The sequence below is a fragment of the Eurosta solidaginis genome, chromosome 4 (genome assembly GCF_040869045.1).
Source record: "Eurosta solidaginis isolate ZX-2024a chromosome 4, ASM4086904v1, whole genome shotgun sequence".
Lineage (NCBI taxonomy): Eukaryota > Metazoa > Arthropoda > Insecta > Diptera > Tephritidae > Eurosta > Eurosta solidaginis.
In genome coordinates, this window is record NC_090322.1 from 52,489,020 (window position 1) to 52,504,908 (window position 15,889).

At 49.5% G+C, this 15,889-nt stretch overlaps 1 protein-coding gene across 10 annotated transcripts in view; it reads left to right on the forward strand.

The window, feature by feature from the left end:
* The window catches only part of LOC137249754 (leucine-rich repeat flightless-interacting protein 2), a 122,748-nt gene that overhangs the window by 50,080 nt on the left and 56,779 nt on the right, over window positions 1-15,889 (forward strand). For all 10 annotated transcript variants that reach the window (XR_010952530.1, XM_067781600.1, XM_067781601.1 and 7 more), the window contains 2 exons: window positions 33-329; window positions 383-746. Coding sequence is in view for 9 of the 10 variants with exons in the window: in XM_067781600.1 (XP_067637701.1) it covers window positions 33-329; window positions 383-746 (661 nt within the window). In the remaining variant the exon portion in view is untranslated. The remainder of the gene's footprint in view (window positions 1-32; window positions 330-382; window positions 747-15,889) is intronic.

Genomic DNA, 15,889 nt, shown 5'->3' on the forward strand with positions numbered 1-15,889 from the left:
AAGCCAATATATTAAATATTGATTATTTTCAGGCGGAGGCACGTTTGGCTGCTCGTCGCCAAGCGCGTGCAGAGGCACGCGAAATTCGAATGCGTGAATTGGAACGCCAACAAAAAGAGCAAGAACAAAATGCAGATCGAGTTTTCGACATGCACACTGTATCCGGTATTGATTCGTTATCGAGACTTGCAATCGGTGTCGGAAGCTCACCTTTGGGTGCTTTGGTGCTTAATAGTACAAGAGCCAACTCGATGTCATCCCGACGCAGTAGTGAAGACTCATTAGAAGAGGAAGGACGTAACCTACGAGATATACGACACGAGCTTAAGGTAAACAAATTTGAAAACGAATCGTTTAATATAATGTCTTAACTCATTTGCAGGATGTTGAGGAAAGGTTTCGAAAGGCAATGATAGCCAATGCGCAGTTGGATAATGAACGTGCCTCTCAAACGTATCAAATTCAACTCCTGAAGGATAAATTAGAAGAAGTCGAAGAATCATATGCGCAACTTCAGCGTGAATTTAAAGAAAAATCACGTGATTGTAATGCGTTGAAAAGAAATTTGGACAAATTAAGTGAAGAACTGAAATTGGTGCAAGGTCAACTAACTGAACGAGATAATTTAATTGAGGAACAGGGTTTAGTAATTGTGGCCATTGAAAATGATGAGGGTACCGATGCAAAACGTGCTCTAGTCAGTGTGGAAAATGCTCAGCTATTAGGTTCAGTTCAAGGCTCATTAGGTGAGTTGAAGGTTTTACTCTACAACGTAATTAACTAAGTTTTTATATTGTTCATAGTACTAAAAATTCGCTAAACTTCGGCATAACTTGGTTGAAAAGCTAAATATTCCGAAACAGTACTGGAAAGACTAGCAAAGGAAATTTCCATCTGAGGGACCTACAATATACCATTCGTCTAAATTGCAATTTTTTTCATTGCATATCTTAATATATATAATTTCTTCTTTACGCGTGTTTGTTGTTGTTGTTGTTGTAGCGATAAGGTTGCTCACCCAAGGTTTTGGGGAGTGTTATCGATGTGATGGTCCTTTGCCGGGTACAGATCCGGTACGCTCCGGTAACCCAGCTCCATTAAGGTGCTAGCCCAACTATCTCGGGAACGATTTATACATTAAACCTTCAGGCTATCCCTCCCTCCCCACCCCCAAGTTCCATGAGGAGCTTGGGGTCGCCAGAGCCTCGTCTGTTAGTGAAACGTGATTCGCCGCTCGAAGGTGAGGTGTTTGTGACTAAACTCCTTAACGGTTGTTTTTATGAAATTTTGTGTGTGTGTTCGCGCAGTCGGAGCACACCATAGGTTTCCAGCGAGCCCGCAAAAACAACTGGTGCTTTGAGGAATATCCCGCTGTCTCGGAAAAATTACGCAGCTTATAGGGCCACGTAGGTGTGGGGGCGGCATTGCGCGTTATATTGGAGCGTTCGTGAGGCAAAGAAGGAATAGATATGCCTATTTAGAGAGTAAAACCGCGAGACAGAACGGCATGAGTGCGAGGAGCTTCAGATGCTGGCTGATAGGTATAATACACGAAAATTCTACCAAAAAATCCGGCGGATGGCGGAAGGTTTCAACACTGGGGAAGACTCTTGCAGTGCCGATAATGGTAACCGCACGTATAGAGAGTGTGCTCAAGTTGTGGAGGTAACACTTCTCCTCATTGCTAGCTAGCGAGGGAGAAGACGAACAAGATACACACCTAGCGGGTTAGGGTGCTTAGAACATACCCGCGGCAGGTATGCCTTTCGTTAAGAGACGAGCGCAATATATAGCTTCTCCAACCCAATTGGCTAATCATGTTTCTTTAACTAGCGAGGTTCTGGCGACCCCAAGTTCCTCATGGATGTAGGTGGTGGGAGTGTGCTATGGCCTAGAAGATTTCATGTGGTCATACCTATTCGTTCCCGAGATGGTCGGACTAGTACCTTAATGGTGCTTGTTACCGGAACGTAGAAGATTTACATCCGGCAAAGGATCATCAACATCAATAACACTTCCCAAGGACTTCGGGGACTGTCCGTATCGCTTCAACAACAACAACAACAACAACAACAACAACGAACCCGATACCCCAATTGCCGATGATGGAAAACACGTTCCGGCACCATACTAAAAAAAATTACAAGGCGTCAGCTATAACGGAATACCCGCCGAGCTGTTCAAACACGAGGGCGACGAGTTTGCAAAGAGCATGCATCAACTCCTATGCAAAATATTTTCGCTTGAGAGCATGCCTCCTGATTGGAACTTATCAGTGGGGATTCAGACCTGGTAAATCTTCTATCGACCAGATCTTCACGATGCGCCAGATCATGGAGAAGACTCACGATAAGAGAATCGCCACTCACCACCTTTTCGTCGACTTCAAAGCAGCATTTGACAGCGCGAAAAGAAGCTGCTTGTGTGCCGATATGTCTGAGTTTAAGTTTCCTGCAAAGTTAATAAGGCTCTGACAAATGACGTTGACTAACACCACCAGCTCTGTAAGGATTGGGAAGGACCTCTCCGTACCATTCAAATCCAAACGAGGCTTTAGACATGGGGACTCCCTTTCGTGCGATTTCTTTACCATAATGCTGGTGAGGATAATTTTAGCAGCAGAAGTAAACCATGATGGTACAATCTATTATGTACGCTCTCAATTCCTAGCGTATGCTGATGAAATTGATATTATTGGCCTGATCAAGTGCGCTGTGAGTTTTGCCATCTCGTGATTAGATAAAGAAGCAAAAACAGGAGGTCCTGCGGTAACTGAGGCCAAGACGAAGTTCTTGCTGTCATCCAAGAAAAAATCGGCAGCCTTGGCAGCAACGTCCCTGTTGATGGACATAAACTCGACTCTGTGAAGGATTTCTTCTATTTGGGTACCAGCACTAAGATCAAAAACAATGTCAGCCTAGAAATCAAACGGAGAATAACTCTTGCCAACGAGTGCTACTTTGGATTGAGTAGGCCTTGAAAAGTAAAGTCCTGTCCATGATGCCGGCGGCGAGTATTGAAGGTGATCTAATAACATACATATGCCGATAGTACAGCGAATAAAAACCCAAAGGCTCAGCTGGATAGGTCATGTTATGCGAATGGACGAAGACGCTCTGGCCAAGGAAGTATTTCAGCCAACACCGCAGTTTGGATGCAGAGGAAGGGTGAAACTTCCACTGGGTTGGGAGAGGCAGGAGGAAGAAGACTTCTTCATCAAACTTAATATTTGAAAATCTTTTCTTTCTGGGAAGTCAACCAATGGCCGACCTATTCGAAAAAATTCTGTATATCGTGCGATTTGCTCGAGATTTAGTACAGGGGCTCCTCTTCGACAAGCTTAGTATTTTGGACCCTTTCTTTCCGGAAAGTGGACCACGACGGTGCGGTTTTTTGAAATGTATTGGTTGGTTGCTGTCCTTTCTCCTGGAACTAATTAGCTATCATGTCTATTAAATTACTATCGAATGAGCTTATTTTGTTAGTTCAATAAACCTGTTGATGTCATTTATGGGGCATTTTGATACCTGAGTTCGGTGCCTGGTATTTGTGAGGGCTGGGCACTCGCAGAGGAAATGGGTGGCCGTTGCCTTACAACCTTCTTGGTTTGTTTCCAATTCTTTCTGCGTGTGACGCAAAAGGCCAGTGTCCTGTAATTGTGGCTGTCATTCTAAATATCTCTCTTCTAGGCAATTTTAGTAAATCCCTCGTTTTTTTTTGTTGTAGTCCAGTCAAACTCTTGGTGATCCTGGATGAGTCCGTAGAGCACCAATTTTGAATAGCGGTTATCTGTAAATGGGCACGAATGTCATTTTGCGACGTTCTCAGTGATGTCTAACGATTCACCGGCATTTGCCAGCTCATCCACTTTTTCATTGCCGTCTATATTTTTCTGATCCTAGTACCTATGTGGGGGTAATGGTCGCTGAGCGCAGCACCTTCTTACAGGTATCGACGGCCTTAGAGGGCGTAAGTGGTAAGTCCCAACGCCATGAGCGCTGCTTGGCTATCTGCGAATATTCATGGCTCTCGACCGCTCACAGAGTTCTCCAACAGGAAACAACAGTCCTTCTCTATTTCTAGTAGGTCTGCTTGAAAAATACCTGCTGCGTTTATATGACGGATTGAGAGTGCGACTACTAGCTGTTCGTAGAAGACCCCTGCACCAACACCACAATCCTTTCTCAATCCGTCAGAGAATAGTGAGGTGACACCCTCCTTACATACCCGGTCGGTTGACCAATCCGTTCACTGGGGTGTCCTCAGCTTAAAGCTCAATGTAGGTGAAAGATAATATGTTGTCGAATCTACATCGGATAGCCTTATTAGGATACCACTGTGGCCATACTGCTTCTCGCTCCAGCATACGGACTTCCTAAGTCTGATATCAAAGGTAGCAGCTGTAATGCGTATGTGGATCTCCAGTAGCAATTGGTTAAGAATAAAATTTAACGCGTTTACTCGACGCGACCTAAATTCTCCTGTATCCCCTGTACAGACTGTCCGTTGTTCTTTGTTTAGTTTTTGTAATACTGTATTGCGTACTCTGTACGATAGGACGGGCCTAAAGCCATGCGTTGTTGTTGTTGTTGTAGCAGTAGTTCGCCCCATCCAATATGCGCGACCGATCACAAATAGTCATCAATATCCTCTGACGGAAGTCCAAGGAAACTTGCCGAACATAGGGAGATTGGTGTTTGAGGCGTAGGTTCAACATTATAATTGAAAAGATGGTTGGTGTCATGTGTGGGCACATTGCAAGCAGGACATACATTTTGTATGTCGGTGATAGGTAAGAGTTTAACAGTATACACATCGAAGTTGAGACTGCGTTCCTCTTCTGCGAGTTCTGGGTATTCTTCTTTAATAACTGGATTCGCCAGGCAATTCCCAAGGCCGTCGGTTCTATGTACCGGAGCGACTCAGGATTTTTCCCGGCCAAGGACTGCCATTTCAGTGTAACCCCATTTAATTTGTTGCGTCCCTCCCACAAATTGTCATCCTCCCAGCAGCTCATTGCAGCGGGACTGCTCCATATTATCTTGCTCCGGGAAGGTATCGAACCCAAACCGGGTCCGTCTCCTGACTCCGGTCCTGAGAAATGGTTTTGCTGCATCTGCCAGAAAAGAATCTTTTTAGGACGGTCATACTCTTGTCAGTGTGTCTCGTGTAAGGGATGGTTGCATCGGACAGGTTGTTCTGGGCTAGACCCCAAAACCAGGCGTGCACGTATCTTCTATAAATCTTTTGTGGCTCCTTGCTGTTCACGTCCTAGGACGTCCCGTAGTCTGCGCCTTAGCGCCCCCCGCCACCTTCCAGCAGCCCCGCTGTTAAGCAAGCCACAACAAGTACCTGCTGTTGCTCGCGCCCACGGCGCCACCAACTCACACGGCTGCTCCCACTCATACATACAATCTCCGCAGTAGAGTCGGGAGCAATGCCGAGCATCAGCCCCTGCCCCCGTCTTCTTCCCCCCTCTTTTCCGGCAGCAATTGTGTAGGTCAGGGAAACAGACTCTTAGTCCCTACCTCCCTTTGCACCGTTTGCCAGCACAGAATATATACGTTTGCGACATCCGCCCAATGCAGCTCCTGCCATGGACGGTGCCACTTTCCTAGATGTTCTGGTCTCCGCGACGGCAACCCCCGACGGGTTTCATTGCGCCATGTTCCCAGGCCGCATACCCAAATACACCGGGTACCCCAATGCCTACCCAAGGACATCTAGTCCCAGGGCCTCAACAGCAATCGCGTTCTGGCCTTCCACAACCCAGGCGTAGTCACCCTCACTTACTCCCAGAGTGACGACGTCTCCCCCTATGCACTTCAGAATTCTGCAGTAAACTGTAATGGATTAACTAGGAAGATCACGGAGATAGTCGACTTCATGAAGCGGCACAACATCCGCATAGCTGCGATTCAAGGGACTACACTCACAGCAAGATCTGCATTGCAGACCTGTTCTGGGTATAATGTCCACAGAAAAGATCGCGAGAGCGGAAATGGAGGCGGCCTCGCGTTTATCATACACCACACTGTGCAATATCATATATCTGATCCCGACATCGACCGCAGGGACAGTGTCTTAGAACGTCAAGGATTATCTGTCCGGCCGGGCGATGCAAATCTAGAAATCATCAACATCCCTCCTGTCACCTGTTGCCCCAGTGGATACCGCCCTGATATCAGCGGCGTACTCACTGGAAACAATCGCATTATCTTAGGCGATTTCAATGCCCATCACGATCTATGCCATTCAAACTTGCGGGTGGACAGTAGGGGTGAGATGTTAGCGGATCAAATAGAAGAAACGACGTTCTGCACTATAAACGGAGACGCCCCACTCGTATGGTAGGAAGCTGTCACAGTTTGCCGGATATTTCAAGCCTGAGCGCAGAACTCGTAAACTGCGTCAACTGGCAGCCGATGGTAACATTGGCATCTGACCACCTGCCTATACTTATTTCGCTCGAGCGTCCCGCCGACTTCATCGTCGCAGAAAAACGCACTTTCATTAACTTTAAAAAAGGAAAGTGGGACGAATACAAATCCTTTACAGACAACCACTTTGCTGCCCTCCCTATCCCAACTGATGCCCGCCAAGGGGAGCATGCTTTCCGCAAGGTCATTGAATCCGCCTCGGCTCGTTTCATTCCCGCCGGTAGAATTCCAGAAATTCGGCCCCACTTCCCGGCAGAGGCTGCAAGTTTAGCGAGAGAACGTGACCTTATAAGACAGCTCGATCCCGGCAACCCCCAAATAAGAGATATAAACCAACGCATCAGATTGCTTGTGGATGAACACAAGCGGGCGAAATGGGAGGAGCACCTAAGCGGTCGTAACCACTCTGCCGGTGTAGGTAATCTTTAGTCCACTGTAAAGCCCCTATCGAATCCGTCTAGGCACAATGACAAAGTTTCCATCGCCTTTGGCGAAAAATGCGCGATGCGAAAGAATGCGCGAGCGCTTTCTGCCGACAATACATAATGCACAAAAAAAGACGGAGGGCCAACAGACACGCACGTAAACTTAAGTTCAGCGCGTCACCAATTACCATCACCGCCAAACAGGTTGAGGATGCCATCGGTCATGCTAAACCATCCAAAGCAGTGGGCCCAGATGGCACAGCCATGCCGATGCTTAAAAGCCTAGGGAAAGAGGGTTTCAAATATTTAGCACATGTCTTCAACCTGTCTCTTTCCACCTTTGTCATACCCGAAAAATGGAAAATGGCCAAGATGGTCCCGCCACTAAAGCCTGGGAAACCAGCAAACATAGCAGAGTCATATCTCCCGATATCTTTGCTATCGCCAGTAGCCAAGACGCTTGAAGCCATTTTGCTCCCCTGTTTCAAAGCACATTTGCAGCTAGCCTGTCATCAGCATGGCTTTAGAAAACTCCATAGCACCACCACCGCGCTAAATGCCATTAGCACCCAGAAAAATTGTGGTTTAAATCAGAAGCCCCACCATACAACAGTACTCGTAGCGCTAGACCAATCAAAAGCTTTTGATACGGTCAACCATGGCACGTTACTGCAAGACTTGGAAGGGTCTACCCTTCCCCATGTCAAAAGGTGGACCGCAAATTATCTGGGTGGTCGGTAGGCATCGGTGCAATTCAGAAACGAAATATCAAAGCCAAGAAGAATTAAACAAGGGGTGCCACAGGGTGGTGTCCTATCCCCACTTTTGTTTAATTTTTACATATCAAAGCTACCTTCGCCACCAGAAGGAGTTACTATCGTTTCCTACGCCGATGACAGCACAATAATGGCCACAGTCCCGGGCCCAAAGATCGATAAGCTTTGCAATAGAATAAACGGCTACCTCCCTTATCTCTCCAGTTTTTTCGCGTAGCGAAACCTGACATCACCGGCTAAATCATTCGCGATCTTATCTACAACTTGGACGTCCCACGTCGATGGCACTACGCTACTACGCGACTGCCCTACACCCCAAAATCTTGGGTGTGACGTTTGATCAGGATCTACATTTCGGTGGGCACGCAGCCGCAATTGTTCCGAAAATCCAGAGCCGTAATAAAATCCTCAAATCCCTTGCTGGCAGTACTTGGGGAAAAGACAAAGAAACGATCATTACCACATACAAAGCAATTGGCCAGCCTATTGTAACGAAGCTTTTCCTTGCCCCGGTGCTTCTTCAGTAACTGCTGGGGTATACTCGCCGTGTCCAAGGTTCGTTTACAATGAATTTGTATTTCGGGGCGCCTTGCAAATCGTTTTCATATAAATTCACTTTATTGGTAAATTCCCTAAATTTATAATCCGTGATGGGCTAGCGGTCCCTCGTGTCCCGTTAGGAACGTTCTGTTAGGGCGCCGTACTGGTCGCCGTCTAGGTATGTGTGAATGTGTCTCGGTGACGCCTTGCGCCGGCGTGTTCCTATTATGGTTAGTGGCAGTGCTAAGCCTGCTGCGGCCAGCGTCGTATGCCTGTGTATCTCTGCTGCGGCCAACGTCGTATGTACGCGTAGTTCTGCTGCTGCCAACGTCGTGTGTATGCGTGACTCTGCTGTGGCCAACGTCGTATATCTGCGTAGCTCTGCTGCGGCCAACGTCGTATGTAAGCGTGACTCTGCTGTGGCCAACGTCGTGTGTATGCGTAACTCTGCTGGCGTCGTGTGTATGCGTGACTCTGCCGCCGAGGCTTATGGCGATGGCGCGCGGGCTCGTGACGTTGTGGGCCTTCGCTTAGCGGGGAGCGAGCGTAGTTTAAGGCGTTGTAGAGCGGTCAAAACCAGCTTACCCACAATCCTCAACCCACGGCTCTCTCCTATGATGGGAACTGTCTTGCGATGGTCAAATCCGATACGCCTTTCAGATGCCCTTCAATTGCTGCTCAGGTGACAGTCGCAACTTTGCGCCCCGTTAGGTGAGATCCGTTAGCCTCGGTACAGTCACGTTGTTGCGTTTCACCTCGACTCACTCCTACTGCGGTTGCCGACGTACTTCTGCCGCGGATGACGTTTGGCTGAGCGCGGGGTCACGATGCTGTGGAGGGCGTTTGCTTGCGAGGGAGCAAGCGTGATCTAAAGCGTTGTAGAGCGGTCAAAACCTGCTTACCCACAATCTTCAGTCCACGACTTTTTCCTATGAAACGCACTGGCTTGCAATGGTCAAAACCGATATGCCTCCCAGAGCGCTCCAATAGTAGCTCCGGCCGCAACCACAACCGCGTGCTGACTGCCTCCTGTCTTCTCGTGTTGCCCTTTTTATAGCCAATGCTCTTGATGTTGCTAGCATAGTTCGTTGCGTTGCCATGGTTACGGTATTGCTGTGGCGTGTTGCGGCAACTTGTTGCGCTAGTGATGTTTCTGACACTTGTTTGTGTCCCGTGTTGTGTTGGCAATGTTGCTAATCGTGTTTTTATGATGTTTCAGAGACTTGTTTGTGTCTCGTGTTGTCTGTAGTACTGCTCCTGTGTTATGGGGCGGTGGTTTTGTGTGGGCCAAATTAATGGATTATATTTGGTCCTCACACTCCCCCCCCCCCCCCCTGCGATTTAAACCCCCGTGTCTGCTACTTGGATCGTTACCTTCCTTCTGTTCATCGTGATTATTATTTCCTGGTTTCGTGGTCTCTCCGGTCTCCGATGAATGGTATGCCTTTAGTTCGGCAATGCTTGCCGTCTTCTCCTTCCCGCTATCAATTTTCCTTAGTTTGACAATTACTGGGGAGACATACCCCAGGATTTGGTAAGGGCCATCATACTTGGGTGCCAATTTCGCTGCAAATCCCTCCGCAGCCTTTGACAAGTGGTGCTCCTGGCAAGGACCAACTCGCCGACTACGGGGGTCCATTTTCTCCGCCGTAGGTTGTAATGACGTGCTTGATCTACTGCTGCCCGCTCCATATTCTGCCTCACTATTCTGAAGGCCTCCTGCATTCTGTTGGACTTCTCCTCGGCCGTAGCGAGAGCTGCAACCGTCCCAACGTTGACTTCATCGAATAGGGCTCCTGACAGTCGTGGCTCTCGTCCTTGCACAAGGAAAGTTGGGCTGTAGCCTGTAGAAGCGTTGACACTACTATTTATCGCTAGCCCAATTTCCGGGAGGAGGTCGTCCCATCGCTTATGTTTTGAGTTGGTGAGCTGCGCTATGATCCGTTTGATGGTCCTGTTTGCTCGTTCTGTTGGGTTTTCTTGGGGAGTATAGGGTGCGGTGTATTGTTGTCGTACGCCAACTTCCTTAAGGTAGCGCTGCCAGAGCGTGCTACAGAACTGTGCGCCGTTGTCGGATATGAGTACTTTGGGGACGCCAAACCTTGCGAGTATCCGTTCCCTGAAAGCTCGGCGAACGCCGTCTGCGGTAGCACGCCTCATGGGGATCAATTCCACCCACTTGCTGAATCGGTCGAAAAATACCAGTAACATGGTGTTTCCGTGTGTAGACCGTGGTAGGGGTCCAACGAAGTCGACGCAGACCGTGGCAAATGGTTCCTGGGCTACCTGTGAGAGCATCTTTCCGGCTGGCTTTTGTTGTGTTTCCTTGTATTTCTGGCAGGATTCGCATTGACGTACATACCGGCTGATGTCACGGAACATACCGGGCCAATAATATCGGTTGGCGACTCGTGCTACTGTCCGGCGGATACCCATGTGTCCCGCGCTTGGTATGTCATGATTTTCCTGTAACACTCGCTGTCTGTGTGGTGTGGGCACACACAATTTCCATGGTACCGCCTCTTCGTCGTGTGACCGGCAGGGAATATGGCGGTATAAGTGTCCATCCTGTATCGTATAGTCGGCGTATTTCTCCGGGTTGGTGCGTACCTCGCTGATCCGCTTGTGCCACCACTTGCATTGTGGTTCCGTCGTCGTGGTAAATCGTAATGCTTCCAGCGGCTGTTGAGATAGAGCGTCCGCCACCAGGTTGAGCTTTCCCTTACGGTACTCAATGTCGAAGGTGTGCTGCTGTAGTTCTAAGGCCCATCGCGCTATGCGGCCAGAAGGGCTCTCAATGGAATTTAGCCACCTTAGTGACATGTGGTCGGTTATTACTTTAAATTTGTAGTCTTCCAAGTATGGCCTCATCTTACGGATTCCCCAAACGATGGCCAGACACTCCTTTTCGGTGGGTGAATAGTTGGCCTCTGCCTGGTTGAGCTTCCGGCTGGCGTAAGCGATCACTCGCTCGCCCTCTTCTAACTCCTGTGTCAGCACTGCCCCCAGGCCGTAGTTACTCGCGTCCGTCTGCAGGGTGAACGTTTTCGTGAAATCCGGGCATGCAAGTATGGGTGCTTCAGTGAGTTTCCGTTTGATGATGTCGAAGGCTTCTTGCTGCTCGGTTCCCCATCTCCAATGCTTGCCTTTATTTAACAGGGCGGTGAGCGGCTGGCTTATAGTGGCGAAATCGGGCACGAAACGGCGGTACCACGAGGCTATTCCTATGTATTGGCGTACTTCTTTCGCGCTGGTCGGTGGCTTCAGTTCCTGAATAGCGGCAACCTTTTCTGGGTCCGTGTGGATCCCTTTATCGCTGACCACGTGGCCCAGGTACTTGAGTTCTTTCCTAAAGAAATCACACTTCTCTGGATTGATCCTGAGGTTGGCGCGCTGTAGTCGTAACATCACCTCTCTTAAATTTCGGATGTGTTCCTCTAAAGTTGTGCCTATGACGATAATATCATCCAGGTACGCAAAAGCATGGGGCTCCATTTCTGGCCCAATGACCTGGTCGAGCGCCCTCTGGAACGTTGCGGGTGCCGAGTGCAAACCAAAGGGCATGACACGCCACTGGAACAGGCCGCGTCCGGGTACCGTGAAAGCCGTGTAGGGGCGACTGTTTGATTCCAGCGGTATTTGCCAGTAGCCGTTCTTCAGGTCGAGGCTACTTATATATTTCGCTTGTCGTAGTTTGTCCACGATGTTTTGTATCCTTGGCAGCGGGTATGCGTCGGGAACTGACTTGGCATTGAGCTGCCGGTAGTCCACGCAAAGCCTCCACTTACCGTTCTTTTTCTTAGCTAACACGATCGGGGCGCTATGTGGGCTGCAGGATGGCTCGATGCATCCCTTCGCGAGGAGCTCGTCGATCTCGTTGTTAATTATGCTCTGCATCGCTGGATTGCGCGGGAAATACCGTTGCTTGATGGGACGGTCGTCAGTCAGGATGATCTTGTGTTCGGCTACCGTCGTCACTCCGCTCATGGCCTCGAACTTTTTGAGTTCTACTGCCAGAAATTCTCGTATGCGATCCGCCTCGCCTTCTATACCACTATGTTCATTGCTGGGTGTGTCGCCGTTAATTCCGTTCCTGACGTCGTACTTGCCGTTCCTCGCACTCGGTGGTGTTATACTTTGAATGGTCTCCGCCGTGGCTCCAGGAGGCGGTGTGTGCTGAGCAAGGGGTCTGGTTAGCACGAGGTGTCCTCCTCCACATGATATGGCTGCTCCTAGGCTCCCCAACGTATCTAGGCCAAGTATAATTTCGTCGATTGCCCCGGGCATCACATGTAGGACTGTGTGCAATGACGAATCTCCGAGGCGTACCTCTGTCCTTACGGCATCGAAAATCGTAGTGCTGACTCCGTTGGCCATTGTTATTTCGATGGCCACTCTTACCCTCTCCCCGCTTCCAGAACTCACCACGTGATTCGCGAGGGTGGCTGAAACGAAGCTCCTTGAGGCCCCTGTATCGATAACTGCCTCCGACGATACTGCTCCAATCTGAGCTGGGGCATATAGGCGACCGTGTTCCTGGTACATGACTACCGCTGATTCGGCGCTGGGTTCAGTGGGCTCACCGCACCTTGTCCTTGGTGAAGCCCTCCGTCGTTTCCTTGACGTCGACGGCAGCATTCAATCGTGCGTATATCGTTTCGACCGCACTCCCAACAAAAAATTTTCCGTGGGTTACGACATCTCCTTGCATAGTGTCCTTCTTGGCCACACCTTCTACATACCCTGCTCGGATCGAAAACCCGAGTTTCTGGTGGTGAGTGGCGCTGTACCCTCGGTGGCTGCTGGTGGGATGATCGTTCCGACTGTGGTGATGAAGCTGTAGTTTTGTCACCAACGACGTGTCTCGCTATTTCGCGACGTGATCCATCTGATGTCCGTCGGTAACCTTCTTGGATACCTTCATATTCCTCGGCGAGAGAGATGAGTTCTCCTAGGGTGTTGAAATCTCTTCGGCGAATGTAGAGTAAATAATCGGGGTGGGTATTGCGGAAAATTCTTTCCAGGCGTTGCTCGTTGCTGTATCCGGCGTGTCTCATCAAGCTTTGTATCCCTAGGACATAATCTTTATATCTTTCGCGGGCGTGCTGCCTTCGTTGCCGTATTTCGTCCTCGAGACGCTCGAAGTACCTGGCTGGTAGAAAGAAGCTTAAAAAGTCGCGCTTGAAGGTCGTCCAGTTGCTCCAGTGTACGTTGTTATTGCGGTACAATTGAAGAGCGGTGCCACCTAGCAATTCGGCATCGTTTTTGGGAGCAAGTCTACGTTTAGCGTATAGACATCGGCTAGTTCTTCCAGCCGTTCGACGAAAGCTAGAGGGTCCCGTCCACCTTCATATTTCACTGACCAGTTTCTTACCTGGTCGATGATGGGTGCGAATATAACGGTCGGTGCCTGAGATGCACCGTTGGGTGGTACCGCTACTCCGGATGATGCGCACTGTTGTGGGGGTACTGTGTTCCTGGGAGGGAACGCAAACTGGTTGTGCTCAGCTGGTCTATCGGCGATATTCATGGCTCCGCCTCCGTTCGGCGGGATCGGTGTCTTAGACTCATTTTCCTCACTCGTGTTTGCTGTATTTTCCTTCCTATACGCGGCTTCTAAGGATAAAAATTTTGTGTGTATTTCCGAGTCAACATTTGCTTTTGAAGCCATGGCTGCTATGCGCTTTCTGATTTCTCGGGTGGTGCCTGTCTGCTCAATGCCCAGCTCCTGTGTAATGGATATCAGCTGCTCCTTTGAAATATTGTCTAGCCACGTGGTGTCAATCTGGTCGGCCATTTTTCTCTTAGGTTTCTAGTCAGGAATGTTCCTTCTGACGTTGTACGATTTGCAGGGTGCCTGCTCGGGCGCCAATTGTAACGAAGCTTTTCCTTGCCCCGGTGCTTCTTCAGTAACTGCTGGGGTATACTCGCCGTGTCCAAGGTTCGTTTACAATGAATTTGTATTTCGGGGCGCCTTGCAAATCGTTTTCATATAAATTCACTTTATTGGTAAATTCCCTAAATTTATAATCCGTGGTGGGCTAGCGGTCCCTCGTGTCCCGTTAGGAACGTTCTGTTAGGGCGCCGTACTGGTCGCCGTCTAGGTATGTGTGAATGTGTCTCGGTGACGCCTTGCGCCGGCGTGTTCCTATTATGGTTAGTGGCAGTGCTAAGCCTGCTGCGGCCAGCGTCTTATGCCTGCGTATCTCTGCTGCGGCCAACGTCGTATGTACGCGTAGTTCTGCTGCTGCCAACGTCGTGTGTATGCGTGACTCTGCTGTGGCCAACGTCGTATATCTGCGTAGCTTTGCTGCGGCCAACGTCGTATGTAAGCGTGACTCTGCTGTGGCCAACGTCGTGCGTATGCGTAACTCTGCTGGCGTCGTGTGTATGCGTGACTGCCGCCGAGGCTTATGGCGATGGCGCGCGGGCTCGTGACGTTGTGGGCCTTCGCTTAGCGGGGAGCGAGCGTAGTTTAAGGCGTTGTAGAGCGGTCAAAACCAGCTTACCCACAATCCTCAACCCACGGCTCTCTCCTATGATGGGAACTGTCTTGCGATGGTCAAAACCGATACGCCTTTCAGATGCCCTTCAATTGCTGCTCAGGTGACAGTCGCAACTTTGCGCCCCGTTAGGTGAGATCCGTTAGTCTCGGTACAGTCACGTTGTTGCGTTTCACCTCGACTCACTCCTACTGCGGTTGCCGACGTACTTCTGCCGCGGATGACGTTTGGCTGAGCGCGGGGTCACGATGCTGTGGAGGGCGTTTGCTTGCGAGGGAGCAAGCGTGATCTAAAGCGTTGTAGAGCGGTCAAAACCTGCTTACCCACAATCTTCAGTCCACGACTTTCTCCTATGAAACGCATTGGCTTGCAATGGTCAAAACCGATATGCCTTCCAGAGCGCTCCAACAGTAGCTCCGGCCGCAACCACAACCGCGTGCTGACTGCCTCCTGTCTTCTCGTGTTGCCCTTTTTATAGCCAATGCTCTTGATGTTGCTAGCATAGTTCGTTGCGTTGCCATGGTTACGGTGTTGCTGTGGCGTGTTGCGGCAACTTGTTGCGCTAGTGATGTTTCTGACACTTGTTTGTGTCGCGTGTTGTTTTGGCAATGTTGCTAATCGTGTTTTTATGATGTTTCAGAGACTTGTTTGTGTCTCGTGTTGTCTGTAGTACGGCTCCTGTGTTATGGGACGGTGGTTTTGTGTGGGCCAAATTAATGGATTATATTTGGTCCTCACACTATATGGTCGCCAAGCCTAAAAACTACCCACTGGAAGAAGCTACAGGCCTGCCAAAATACTGCGCTCAGAACCGCCACGGGCTGTCTTCTTATGTCCCCAGAACACCATCTACATAATGAGGCGAGAATACTCCCCATCAGGGAGAGAAATGAGATGCTAACTAAACAGTTCCTGTTGAATACCCAGAAACCTCGGCATCGCAACAGTCACCTGATTGATGAGCCAGCACCGCCTAGGGACTTAAGGAGTAATCTCCGTAAGCATTTGAGGAAATACGGCACCTGAGAACTCAGCCGTATGAAGCAAAAAAACACAAGCAGGTCCTTGGTGAACTCCACAAACAGGCGTCGGACCTTTATGCCGAGAATTGCCCGGTGAATCCAGTACTCAGGGAACAGTACCGAAAACTTGCGGAAGAGGAACGCATACTCCCCAGGGAAACGCGAGTCACTCTGGCTCAACTT